At 45.2% G+C, this 14,352-nt stretch overlaps 1 protein-coding gene across 3 annotated transcripts in view; it reads right to left on the reverse strand.

Annotated features, from left to right (window-relative positions):
• Positions 1–6,546: 6,546 nt before the first annotated feature.
• The window catches only part of ZSWIM8 (zinc finger SWIM-type containing 8), a 65,183-nt gene continuing 57,377 nt past the window's right edge, over positions 6,547–14,352 (reverse strand). For all 3 annotated transcript variants that reach the window (XM_059820970.1, XM_059820969.1, XM_059820968.1), the window contains exons 23-26: positions 11,946–12,119; positions 10,404–10,523; positions 9,272–9,450; positions 6,547–7,345 (exon numbers count right to left, since the gene is read on the reverse strand). In XM_059820970.1, coding sequence (XP_059676953.1) covers positions 7,142–7,345; positions 9,272–9,450; positions 10,404–10,523; positions 11,946–12,119 — 677 coding nt within the window. In that variant the 3' untranslated portion in view covers positions 6,547–7,141. The remainder of the gene's footprint in view (positions 7,346–9,271; positions 9,451–10,403; positions 10,524–11,945; positions 12,120–14,352) is intronic.

A 14,352-nucleotide genomic window follows, 5' to 3' on the forward strand; every position in this document is an offset into this window, starting at 1 on the left:
GAATTTCTCTGTAGGTGGCAGCATGTATCAACTCTACATGAAAAGCTGATTGCTGAAAACTGCAATTTTCAATTGATGACAGCACTGCAAAGGTGCATATTGCTGGCAGAAGCCTGCAGCTCATGGAAGTCAGAATGACACAGAAGAGTCTAGCTATATGAGTCTAACAAGCAACTTGATTAAACTCATCCTGTTGTTTTTCAGCCCTCACACTCAGTAAGAGAATCCTTTGATTCCTTGCTGGTCATTTTGCTGTATCAATAGTAACATGGCAAGAAAAGCAATGACAAACTGGGCTAAACATGCCAAATGAATCTGAAACAAATCTCTTCATCCCCCTTCCTGAATCCTGAGTGTCTGCTGGCTGACAGTGCAGCTGTGAGCAAGACACCTGGACAGTGGCATCTAACACACTCAAGTGTTTCCAGCAGGCTGCCTCAAGCCAGGAATAAAAACCTATCACGCAGTAGGACATTGATTGAGCACTGGTACCTTCTTCTCCAGTTACCAAGGCTTTACCTATGGTTTGTTTCTTCTCCCCTCCTCCCCCCCTCTTTTTTTTTTTTTTTTTTGGGGGGGGGGCAGGGAGAGTAAACACTGAGCATTGTTAAGAGTACAAACTAATGGTTGCCTCAGAAATGCTTTGGAAGCTGGTTTTGCTATGAAAAAGTATTCCTGACACATCATCTCTACTACTCTTGAGACCTATGCAGAAATAATTTATTACTCTTATTTTTGGCTTTAAAGAGTGGTTTTCTTCTAAGACTCAGTTTCTCCCCATTCTCATCTATCTAGTCTTACTGACTTTTCCAGTCTCTCAAAACTGCTTGTAAACAAGTATGTACATAATGGTGTCACCACCCCAGCAGTCTAAAGCCCAGCTCACAATTATTTCACTTTGGTAACAGAAGACCATTAAGTCAGGCTGGTCTCAGAACACCCCCCCCACCCCCACCCCCCCCCCCGAAGTCATTGGAAAAGGTGCATTTCAGGACTGACTGCCTTACTTACAATAACAATGTGTTGATACTAAGGCCCTGCACATCTGCCCTTTAAGCCCCAAACTTCCTGACAAGAATCTCCTGGCTGACTTCTTAAATGAGGCCAAGTAAAGCATGACATAGAGGGAAATGGTGGGGACTCAGTCCCCGTTCATAACGCATGCTAGCTATGTACATATACTATATACAATAGACTTTTAATGCATTTAGAGCATTTTCCCCTTCTTATAGCTCACATCCCTTTCATAGCAATAAAATAATTGTGCAGTGCAGCCTGTGCAGTATTAAGTAGTTATGAATGGTGTAACTGTACACAGGCAACACCAACAAGAAAAAAAGTCACTTGCTTACAGAGCCCAGTCACTGTCTTTATACCAACAAGAAACACTATACAGCAGCGAAGTTACCTTCTGACAGCACACAAAGCTTACACCTGGGTGTTGTTACCCTAAGAAAAAGCATTAACTAGTCAAAGGCTCAAAGGGAAACCCTAGCACAGAATAGCCCCAAGCTGCACTTCCAGCTTTCACAGGTTAATGCCATTCTTGGACAGGTGCCTCCACTGCTCTGCCCCAAGTGCAAGTACCCTTAAAATGGAAACAGGAAGCAGAAGGAAGTTCAAAAGCCACATTTGAATTATGCTGGGGGCAGAGGGGTAGTGAGAGGGAGGTAGTTAGGAAAAAAAAAACCAAACACACAAACAAAACAAAAAAAAGCAGTACTATTTAAGAAAGACCCTCTTTACCATAATCATGTCATATGGCACTTAAATTCAGGCACAGAAAGAGAAAACACAAACTACTCTGAATACACTGTAGTTGAAAGCCATTCACTCTATCAATAGCGCTCAAAAGCAAAGTCATACAACAGTCATGGTCATCAACAAATGCTGAGAAGTCCTCATGGCCCAACCTGCCCTGTCACTTTTTTCAGCTTAGGTGTTTGGTTTTTTTTTTTTAAAAAAAAAGCATCAGTAGCAGACTGTGAACACACTTTTCTACTTTGGCACACTCTCTCCCCAGGTGCATCCTGGAACATTCATTTTAATACCCTGCCCTTCTCTTAATTTGTAGGTAAGAAAAATACAAGGTTCCCAACTCTTATAGAAAACAAGTTCAAATTTATGTCATGTTACAGCTGACCAACTTCTTACACCAGGAGGTGGTGATAAACTTCACGGATATGGACTTTGCTTACTCCATTTCCATTGACTCTGGGTTTTGCAAGGCTGTTCAGTGCACTCCAGCACTGTGTAGCAATAGCCAACCTAGCACTAAATCAGCTGGCAAAGTAAAAGCCTGTATTCTGCTCCAAAGTACAACAGTGCTAGGCTTGATAAAAACCAAGCCCACATAAAGAATTAAAAACCAGTTTAGGTTCAACAACTCCCCAGGAGGCTATTTCTGAATGGGTTCTCAGAGGAGCAAACTACATATCCCAGATAAATATCAATGACAGTAAACAAAACTAGACAGAAACACACTTTTCAGCTAACTCCAGCCATACCTGTTGCTACGCACATTGCTCCATCAGATGACAACTCCAACTCTGCTTGTTCATGGGCTGTAAAGACACTGAAGTCCAAAGGCACATACTGTTCTGCTAACTCGTATTCCTGGAAAGCGCTTCTAAAGGAAAACTTTCACAGGCAAGAAAGATGGTTGTAGGTGAACATGTCCAGAGAGGGAGGAGGGCAGCCAGCCCTCTCGGAGGTTGGCATACCTGATCTACACAGAAAAAGAGTACCTGAAGCACAAGATGTGTTCCAAGGAACAAGGCTTGCAATTACTAAACCCTTTATTTTATCCATTCCATAAGAGCAAAAATCACGCTATTCCTTCCAATGAGCCAAATATCCAAAAGTCCAGATGCAATCTTGGCATGTTTTCTACCAACTACACTAATGCCAAGATTTTACCCCTAAAGACTCAGAAACTATGCAGGGATCAACAGTTTAAGTTCTAGAAATGCTGCTGTCCCAGATATAGGATAAGAGTACATGCAGACACTGCCATGGCCACCCACTAACATCCTCAGGGAAGGGGAGGGGGGAAAAAGGCCCTTTCACTTACAGTACCTCACCTTTATCTTCTCACACCCTCTCCCTTACGTTTTTAATGTATCCCCCCCCCCCCCCCGTGTGTGTGTGTGTGTGTATATATATATATATAAAAGAAAAGAGACACAGAGGGAATGGCCATATTTAAGGAGTTGCTTCTAAGTATACTAACACAGGAGGACCATCTGCTTTTATATGCATGTACTAATCCTTGGACAGAGCATCAAAATGCACATCTATGCACCATGCCAGATTGTTTAGCTGAAGTACCCATGAAACTTTAAGTGCAGACAGTGGGTTAACTCAGAGTGCAAGGCTGCTCTCAGCACACTGCCCTCATTAGGACTATGAAGCAGTTTGATCTTCACCACTAGCAGGACAGTGAAAACCTGCCTACAGGTATCTTGCAGTGAAGACATCAGCCACTTCTCAGTTGGTTTCATCTGCACCTGTACAAATGTGACTTCTCCAACTCTCCACTGAAGTGAGCTGTTATTTCCAGCGACACTAACAGCTAAAAGGGGAAGCATATTTCCTATGGTCACAAGAGGAAATAAATCTGGCAAGTGAGAGCAAGTCATTGTGAACAGAGGACACAGGAAGAAGTATAGTCGAAAGACCTCATTCATCTTACCTTCAAGGAACGGACAGTGCATTAGACTTCACCAAATGTGACAATAACCCATTGCAAGGTCTCCCATCACAGAATATCATATGTCTTCATGCAAGTGGGGGCCAGGCCCTACCCAGACAAATATCTGTAGCTATTAGTACTGACTAAATTCAGCATTTGCTGCCCAGCCTGGGAAGAAGCGGTAGCCAACACAAAACATCTTCTCAGCTATATAAAACCATTTCTACACTGGAAGAGCTCTAAAGCATCCAGCTGCTGTGGCAGCTGGCCTTCACTGCAGCCACTTCATGTGTTGCTGGTAAGGACAAGGACCTAGAGAACATTTACTCTAAGTGAAAAAACACATGGGTTACCTGAAAGTCAAAGGAAATTTGAGTTGGCTGAGACCGCTGCTCTTTCACAGGTCTTCTGCCGAAATGTCTTTTCAGAATTTCTGAGCCTAAGTATTTTCCCCACTCCTGGAATAGTGACCAAATGAACAAGACTGCACTGGATAATAATTTTTCTGCTTTAATAGTAGATTAATGCTTCTGGGGCCACCAGGGCTGATCTCATCTCTTATAAAGGAAAAATACCTCAAGAACCTCCCAGCCACATGGCAAGAAAAAACATCATCATCTCCTTTGTCACCTTCTCCTTTCTCCTGCCCTTGCTCAGACATATTTCCATGGGATACAGCTCAGGAACAACAGATTAACAGGTGCAGAGATCCAGGACTGAAGGTGTGTTCTAGAAATCCTGAATAAATGAGTGTGCAGCATCTCCACACAGCTCCATCTCTGTCTGCTCACTCTGAGGAATTTTTTCAGAGAAAAGACTGGAAACTTCTGAAACTACTGACCTGTGCTTCATACCACTGAGCTGCTTGTTCAGGCAACGTCAGCCTGAGGTGAGATTCCCTGGTTCTTCCTCTGTTTGGGCTCTGCAGCTGCTGGAAGACAATTCTGACAGGGTCTGTCATATGGAAGCAGTGCAATCTGTATGAGGACTACAATGGATAAAAATAACCGAAGAGAAAAAGTTTTGAGCACAGTGAAAGATAATGGGCATTGCAATTTCTTTTCTCTTATAGTCTTTATGGGGACTACACAGAACGAAAGCAAATACACTTCCAGATAAAGTCCATTCTAACCTCATAGTAAGCAGCTCCAATGTCTTTTCCCCAAAACAAGGATACTGGTGACAGTGCTCTTGTGCTCCTCATGTTTTTTAATTACGGTAGTCTGAAAACTTGCCTGCTCAGGGTCTAAGTGTAGCCTTCCAATAGATACCACAGATAAGGCTCTGCCATTTCATTTCCCTATTCAGTCCAAATCCTCAATGCAGTAACAGTCACTTCTGCTCCCGATATTTAACACATTCAGCTCTTTTGCCCATTTCCCTTCTGCTTCTTTCCTTCTAGAAGGTGCTCCCTTTTCTTCCCCTAATTTTCTCCTATAAGCAATAGAAAGGAAAAGATTAGATTTTATTAGAAAACTCATTGTTCTCCAAATTCCTTTCCCAGTTCTGAACATGCAAGAACCAGAGAGCACAGAAAGTGCTCCAGGAACCCAAACCTTCCAGACATCAGGCTGTGCTCTCCAGTCAAATCCAGGAGTTTTGCTCAATAACAGGCAGCTCATAATCAACATGGAGTTTAGTTTAAAAACCACAAAACTTAACACATTCTTACAAACATCAGCATTTATAATTATCATGTAACTAGACACCTTATGGAGAAATACAAGGGGCTGTAAGGAGATCTTTAAATAGTTACTGTTGCACAACCAGAAGTAGAGGAACCCCAGTCACGCTCTCTGGCCTGTGCAGTACACAAAGTCAAACCAAGGGAGCCTGTTCATCTGGTTTACCCTATGCCTATGAGTTAGGTTTTTTTATTTTTTGAGAGTATCATTGAAAATATCAAATACAAACAGGCACATATTTCTAGTTTGCAGAAACTAAAAGCTCCCCATTGTCATTGGCTAAACCCAAGAAAGAAGCAAAATACACTACTACTGAGAAATTGGATTCTTAACATCAATCATCTGACTTCCAGTTTTAAAAGCCCTGAAATGTACATGCTTGTACACTTACAAATGGCAGTAGCCTTTTAAATTTCCTTGGCATAAAAATAAAAGCTTTGTAAAATTAATTTTCTGCAATGCTATCCCTATTGGATATATCTTGCATAGTCCACAAACATCTCTCTAAACACATGGGAGCAGACCACTAGCCTTCTTTAACAATTACATCAAGGGTAAGCAGCTACTGTTTTATATGATACTTTGAAAATACAAAGCTCCGCATTGCCACATGGTATCACTGGTGTCAAGACCAGAAAAGGTGGCTGGCAGAAGTGTAGGAAGAACACCCCACGCTTACCACCAACTCCCCCGTCACCCATCAACGACCCAGTCTGCACGTACCTCAGCCTCTGCAAAGGCATGTCATTCTCAGAGCAGTACCAGGCAAGGAACTACTGGCTCACAGCTTGTGTAAAAGCTCTGGCCACCTGCCTTGTGCTGGACTGCTGTTACCGGAGGCAAGACAGCTATCCACCAGGGCTCACAGGAGCTCCCACTGACACACAGCTGGCCAGCTCCATCAGACTGTCAACATCATAGCAGAGAGAAGAGAGAGTCAGTCTAAGAAAACGAGTGTTTAATCAGGAAACGAGAAGAGACAAGGGATAAGAAACTGATTACAGGAGAGTAATACCCCAGCCAAAAGAAACACGATTGTACAACTCGTAATGACCAGGATCAAAACATCCTATGAGCCAGCAGCGCCCAGTGAGGGACACTCCTGAGGAAGAGCCCAAGCACTTCTGGCAGTCTCCAGGCAGCTCAGCGCAGTCATGGACTCTGACTGCCCAAGCTCCAGCCTCTGCCCTCAGCAGCTGTGCAGAAAGCCGCAGAGGTGGCCCTGGCCCTGCTACTCCAGTCTCAGCTTCTCTCAGCAGGAGGTGCTGAAAGGAATGGAGGGAGCACGGGCTGTGCACAGCGGTCCCAGCCTCTCCCAACAGGAGATGGTGTGTGGAGTAAGAGAAGCCCATACAAAAAAAAAAGTTTACATATTTATAAATGCCAAAATAAATATTTAAGACAGAATCCCCTACCCCTCTAACACGTGCGTAATCACACTGCAAACTGCTCGCAGGACAGCCTCCAGGGACTCAGGGAAAAAAGCGGTGACTACACCACAGGGCAGCCAGCTCAACTTCCTTCTCGTTTCCTGATGCTTCTGAAGCCTGCAGCCCACTGGGAAGGAGGAGGAAGAGCGAGCAAAGCAGAGCGTCAACACGCAACAGTGCTGGAGAGGAATGTCATGGTATAAATACATCAGATCAGTGGTTTCCAACAAGTTAAAACTAAAATAAAAAAGACACCAGAAGGAAGGATGGTGTAAATGGAACTACAACTATGCAGGGCAAAGGATTGTGTGTCCATGGAGCTCTGCCTGTTGTCACGGCGAGAAGGTCGTCATTTCCAGAGAGACCCTTTGCCACAGCTCCTTTGTCTGCTTGCTGCGCTTTAGGTTCTGGAGAATATCATTAAACTGCATCATGCCCATGGGAGTCAGGCAGAAGGCGCTTCTGGCGCTGCGGATGGCATTCACAAAGTCATCGTAGTCAGCTGGAGTGAGATGGATCAGCCGATGATGGATGTACTGGATGGGAACAGGGAAAGAGCCTTAAGGTATTTGCTCACCACCCTCATGGTGGTGACACTCAGAGGACTCAAGAGCTCCCAGGGCGATACATCACATGATCCTGTTACCCCACAAGAGGTCCCAAGACTCAGAGGCTCTGACAGAGGAGTGCTAGCTCAAAAGACAGCAGTGCTGTATCTTACATGCTAACATGGCCAAAGGCGAGTATCCCCTCAGAGCACAAAAATGCATCACACAGCATCAGCAGGTGTTCTCTCCTTCATGAGCACCAAACTGGGCCACAGTACAGAATCACACAGAAACACAGAATCACTAAGCTTGGAAAAGACCTGTAAGATGTGGTATTGTGGGACGTGGCTTGATGGGCATGGTGCTGTGTGGTGTGGCTGGGTTGTTCTGGTGGTTTGGTTGTTTGTGGGGGGTTTTTTTTGGTTTTTTGTTTGTTTTGTAATGGTTGGACTTGATGATCTTACAGGTCTTTTCCAACCTTAGTGATTCTGTGAAGATCATCAAGTCCAACCATCAACTAACACCACCATGCCCATTAAACCATGTCCCACAATGCCTCGTCCACACATTCCTTGAACACCTCCAGTGAGGGTGACTCCACCACTTCCCTGGGCAGCTTATTCCAGTGTCTCACCACTCTCTCAGCAAAGAAATATTTCCTAATATCCGGCCTGAACCTCCCCTGGTGCAACTGGAGGCCATTTCCTCTTGTTCTGTCGCTTGTCACTTGGGAGAAGAGACCAACACCCACCTCTCTGCAACCCCCTTTCAGGTAATTGTAGAGAGCGATGAGGTCTCCCCTCAGCCTTCTCTTCTCCAGACTGATCAACCCCAGTTCCCTCAGCTGCTCCTCATAAGATTTCTGCTCCTGATAAGATTTGTGCTCCAGACCCCTCACCAGCTTCGTCGCCCTTCTCTGGACAAAAGGGCCAGCTAACGCTCTACCCCACCACCCACCAGCATCTAACCCTCACACCATTCATTCTGCAGGTTATACATGGGGACCCAGCATGTTCAGCGGACATCTCCTTTGCTAAGGGGTATGGAAGGAATAAGGCTTACACTAAGTTGCTACAAAATATCTCTAGGCTTACTATCACTTCTATCAGCTTCTCAACTAAGGCCCCAAAACTGCAGGTCCAGCTTTTGAGAAATCTATTTCCCTAATGTAGTTCAGAAAAAGAGCTCAAGTGAAGATGATGTCATTTCTCCAAAATATCATCTAGGTGATAGGACAGCTAATCCAACCTGGACAGTATGTCTACAGAATCACCCTTCTGGGTGATTCAAGAGAAGCAGGTAGGTACATGTGGGGTGTCCTGTTTACACTGTTTTAAGGAACAGACTGGTATTGCAGCTGGCTCACTGAAACACACTTGTCCTGACTTCAATAAATCCTGAGTTATCTCATCCATACGGGTAGCTGACGAAGCCACTTTCACTATTAGTGCCAGCACTGGCACACCAGACAGCCACACCAGGGCTTCCTGACAAGGGGAAGACAGGCTACAAACAAGGAAAGGAAAAAAGGCAGGCTAGGAAGAGAGGTGAACAGGGGGCCTGAAAAACATAGCAAAGAAGAAGTACAGAAGTTAAAAGGTACAGGTAGCATTTAGAGGGAGGAAGAAAGTGGACGGGGAACACAGAACCACCCCATCCTTCGTGGTGAGCACAAGAGGCGAGAGGCCTTGGCAGAAGCAGCACAATGAAGTCCTTGGTATGCAACCTCCATTCAGGCAAGCAATGCCTACTCTGGTCCCTCCTGAGGGAGAGGGATGCATCGGGCAATGGACCAGTTCAGCTACCAGTACCCAAGGCTCCTTCCCCTGTGCATACACACACACAAAGGCAGTACCTGCAAGGCAGGCAATGGTCTGGCAGCTTTTACAGGCATCACGACAGGCCACACATTACCTGCATGTAGGCCTGCTGGCACCTCTGCACCAGCTGGTGGAAGGCTGGGGTACGCAGGTGGTTGTGCACGTGGGCAGGGTTGAGCCTCTGTAGAGCTTCCATGATGATCTCCTGGAGCACAAAAGGGCTCAGCACACCCTTGGCTGCACCAACGCAAAATTGATGCACATAGTTTACACCTGCACAGGAAGAAGTCAGAACAACAGTGTTAAGAGACACATACGTAATCAAGTACTTCCCAGCAAGAATCTAGATTTGGAGCACTTTCTTCTCAGTGTAATGTATCCTCCAGCAGGCTTAGGGGAAACAGTCTAGCAAACTCATGGAGACAGGAAATCATTCTGATATATTCATCAGGTCTGAGTAGAGACCAGGTACCACCTCAGTCACTGATATTCCCAGTTCACCTGTCTTTAAAGGGGATATGAAAGAAAACTGATGTGGCAAGGTAACTACAGAGGCAAGGATACACTGCACCTCCTCCCATTGCTTCTTGCCTGCCCATCTAGGAAGCACCTGCAGCCCCAGCACTCAGGTCTCAAGGAGGCTGGAGAGATAGTCAAACTTCCCCACTGCTGCCTACAGTGGAGCTCCCCCAGCAGCAGCAGCCGCCATGCCACTAGACAGGCTGTTTGTAGAGGGCATTTTTTAAGTTCTTACTGTTGATGAAATAATAATAATAAAAAAAAAGCTGATAAAAAAGGTCCAAGAGCAAAATGGAAGCAAAAACAAAAAACAAAACCCAAACAATTGGTGGTTTGAGCACCTATTGCTCTAAAAGGTCTTCACAAGAAGGTGTAAATATACATAAGAAAGAGGAATAGCTACAAGATAGTGGAAAGGGAAAGAAAAAGTTGTTCTTTTAGAATGGAAGAGATACAAGCTCTGAGCCCTGTCTAACCCCATGCACTTTATCCAGTGCCTCAAAATTCAACAGCTTGCCTACAGAACCCAGAACTGGGACAACTGCCTGGATGAAAGAGCAGCAGGGATCTTCTGAAACATTCTCAGAAATGGGATCAGATATCAGGCTCCCCCAATCTTTGAAGTTTCACTCTTTGGAGAGCTTTTTCCCACCATGGTCCAAATCCCAGCAAGTGGATTTCTGCTGAAGTACTGCTCTGAGCCTTACCTAACTTCGCAGCTAACCCAAGGAGCCATTTTACATCCTCCGTGTAGGGTGGGCTGCGGGAGAAGTTGTTGGGATGGTCGTTGTGAGCTCTTCGGCCAAGCATCTCCAGAGCCAGCATCCCTGTGAGAAAGGGGCACGCCAGAGTCAAGCAGCACTTCTGCCCAGTAAGACTTAGGTTAGCACTTCACTCACCGCAACACAACCTGATTGACCTGCCCATCATCAGCAGAAAATTCCCTAGCTACAAAGAGTCCAAAGAAAAACAAAAGGCCCATCTTGGAGCCTGTCACCACAGGAAGTACCTGCAAGAACATCTATATCTCTTGCTCCATGCTGGGAAATCTGCACAACCATCACACCTCACTGGAGGTGCAAAGAGACACTCCACTAGCATCTACAGCAGGGTCAAGCAGATAGCCCCAAAGGCCGCACTACAAGAGGTGTCCTGAAAGCAATGCATTTGCTCCAAATTTTGCAACAGAGAAGCTACCCAAAATCAACTTACTCAGCTGCAAAGGCAACAGGCCAACACTGAGCTGCAGTATTGTCAGTCTGCAAACATTTCACTTATTCCATAATAGTTCTTCATGCAAATCCTCCCATCTAAAAAGTTTTAAAATACCAACAGGCACTATGTCTTGATCTTCCAGACCCTCTTCCCTGCCCCCGTTTCTCTGTTATTCAGGCTATAAATGCCTTTCATGGCTTACCACTGCGATGTTTCCAAGGACATCTGCATCCCTTTCTGGCTAACAAGTACTTTCTTCTCTAGCTTTCAACAAAACATCTCAAGCAACCTCCAGATAGCCTTCCTTCCATTTTCTTGCTGTTTCTCTGCTGCCCTGTGCTGGCTTTGCTTATCTTAGAGGCTCTCTTCTCCCTCCCCAGGTATCCACTGGGTTGGACCATGACTATGTATGAGTAGCTTACTGCAATCTAAGCTCAGTCAGAAACCCCAAGACTGATATCCTTGTACCAAGGGCAGTTCAGGCAGACACTCTATTTCCTCATAACCAGTGTGACTGGGAAAGGAATGCTAATTACATACCCACTCTCCACAAAATATAAAGTTCCCTCCATGTCTGTCTTCAACAACCTAGCTGGAGAGGCACGGGGCACATCCCTCTGTGCCTCTGAAGACTCAACTGTTATTATTAAACTAGAAGTGTGCCTTCACCATCCATGAGCAGCAGGAGCTGAACTCCATTTTTTCACATAGTCACAACTTGCACAACCACATCCTCAGAGCCCTATCCAGACTCCTTTATGTACACCTGCTGAAAGGCAAGACTCTTCCCAGCTCTAACCCACTTAGCTTTCTCTTCTACTCTGATGGCTCCCAACAGCAACTGTTCAATTTTCTATTGCTTTGCCTCCATTTTTAGCTTCCACATATCATCATAAACTGGCTTTCCCCATGTAGCTAAGATGCCATCACCCCCAACAGGTGCAGTAGCAAATTGTCAAATGACAGTGAAAACCTACAGCCCTGCCCTGAATCCCTCTTGAGGGGGCCATAGAAACCCACTTGGCCGTCCTTACCAACTCGGTATGCGGAGTGGAGGTAGTGCAGACCCTGGGGGCTCACAGGCTGACTGTGCTGCTCATCCTCGGCAGGAAAACCCCCTGTAACAAGGGAGTTGGGCTGTGAGGACAGAGTTGTCAAGGAAGCCCCCTGAATCGCTGGGAACGTTGATCCTGCATGGACACTTCCTACTGAAGAGAGCAAAACAGCAGCATTAGGACCCACCACCAGCCTAAAAGAAGGTTTACTTGGGCCATCATCTCCCTCACCTGACCACCCCCTGCCAATGTAGTGTTCTGTTCCCCTAAACAGAACAATACAGCAACCAAAATCCACAGACTTACAACTGAAATACAATTGGCTACGAATACCTCTATTTTTGCAAGCTGGGCCTGAAGGGGGTCAGTTACACCCTTGTCCATCTCTTTTGCAGTATACAATGAACACACACATCATCCATGTTTTACGTGTAAATACACGTGTCAACTCAAAGGTCTTTGCTATTATTAAATGACATGTCTGGTTCTGATTTCTTGTCCAAGGAAACAAGCACGTGCATGTCTACACCTGATGAGAAACTCCTGAGGAAAGTCATTGAGCAGGAACAGTATTAAGTCACTCAAAGATCAAGTCCAACATTGCGAGGTTCTTCCACTTCTGTTTTAAGACAGCTATGACTCCATCCAGCTACCATATGGGAAGAGTGTTACTGGAGGCTAGCCTCCAATCCATCCTCAGAAAGAACAGCCATTACATACACCTGCAGCACGTATCAACAGTAAAAACAGCAGGGAAACTTGAGAAGCTGTCATCTTCGGACACTTAAGTAGTATGGGCAAAATCAAGGGAAATCACAGGAAAACCCATTACATTGTACCACCTGAACTTGTACAGACAGCAGTACACACTGAGCCAGTAAGCTGTACTCTGACAAGGGACTCAAGTTTATCTAACTTTCCCTCTCAAGAAAGGTATGGAGAGGAAAAAGCAAGGCTTGCTTGAGAATTCCAGAGCAGAGATGCCATTAGGTGTGTACACATTGTTACCCTTCTTTCACGGCTTCTCTGTGGTGCTACTACACCAGCTTGGGCAATGCTCCAAGTTCCAATTTGTCCTCTTCTCCTGCCACCCTCAGCTTTTTTTTTTTTTTTTTTTAATGTGTTTACTAGTGAAGAGTTGAATACCTTAGAACAATGTGCTTCCCAGGAAAGAACTGTCTGACCTCCTCAACCAAGCAGACATACAGTGCCAAACAACCCACAAAGTGGGGAAAAATCCATGCTGCAATTAAAGCCCACCCAAGGAGAATAACCCATAAGAATGAGCTGAATTGTTGCCAGAGCTCAAGCATCACCACATGAATATGTACAGTGAAACAGTATTTTAAGAACTGAAACCAGAAGTTTATGCAAGTCATAAACAATGGCAATTGGAAAGGGTGGGGTTGTTTTTTCTGTTTGTTATTTTAGGCGCTCTAGGATGAGTTAGCAGTTGTGGAAGACTCATAACTCTTTGGAGGAATACAGAAATGGTTTCTCACAATTGAGAGTCACAGCATCAGCCGAAGACTAAGGCTGTCAGCAAAGGATGCTCTTCAGATCCTGAGGCCTTCAGGACTATTCTATTTGCTTTTGTGGTGGCTTTTTGGCATCAAAATGCAAGATAAAAATAACTGAAAAGATTCTCCTGATAATCTGGATATGAAGGAGGCCAACACAGCTCTTAAGTGTTTTCCCACGTACCAGTCTTCCAGCACCTGGTGAGTTGCGAAGCACTGATAAGCAAATGTACAAATAGGCAAACATTACAGCCTCTCCAGTGAGGGGATAACAGAGCCTGGATCAACCATGACCAACTGGTGCAAAACCCCACGCCAATGAGAGCACATCCACAATTCAATCAACATCTGCTGTTCCAGTGCTGCACACTACTTGATGGGTCTTCACCACCACTCTAGCCCCAACACAACATGTGAGCAATCATTCAGACTGCCATTGACATGATCCTACCAAAACATGTCCTCTCTGCAGAAGTTCCACATTTCGGGTACTGGCTGCTTCCAATCCTTTCGTGCAGGAAAGACATCTATTAGTGCTACAGTAGCAGAAGTCTGCCTGCTGCCTCCTTCCTGCACTCTCTATTCATCTGACCTAAAGGAACCACAAGAGCCTGCTTAAGATTGTCTATGCTCACCTTACCCAAAGGAGAGGGGGAATAAAGCTCTAATAAGTTAGAGGTCAGAAAGGCCAGGAGGGCTCCAAACACCCTTTTAGTCTGAGAGGCCAAAATTATCTCAAACTGGAAATTTAGCTAAAAAAAAAATAAAATTAAAGCTCCACTAGCTGAACCAGGCCCCATTACAAATGCCAGTACCCCCGAGCATGCATATCTTTAGGATGGAGTGGATTTGGCCAGAACTTTTCA

Source organism: Gavia stellata, chromosome 9 (assembly GCF_030936135.1).
Source record: "Gavia stellata isolate bGavSte3 chromosome 9, bGavSte3.hap2, whole genome shotgun sequence".
In the NCBI taxonomy this organism is placed as follows: Eukaryota; Metazoa; Chordata; class Aves; order Gaviiformes; family Gaviidae; genus Gavia; species Gavia stellata.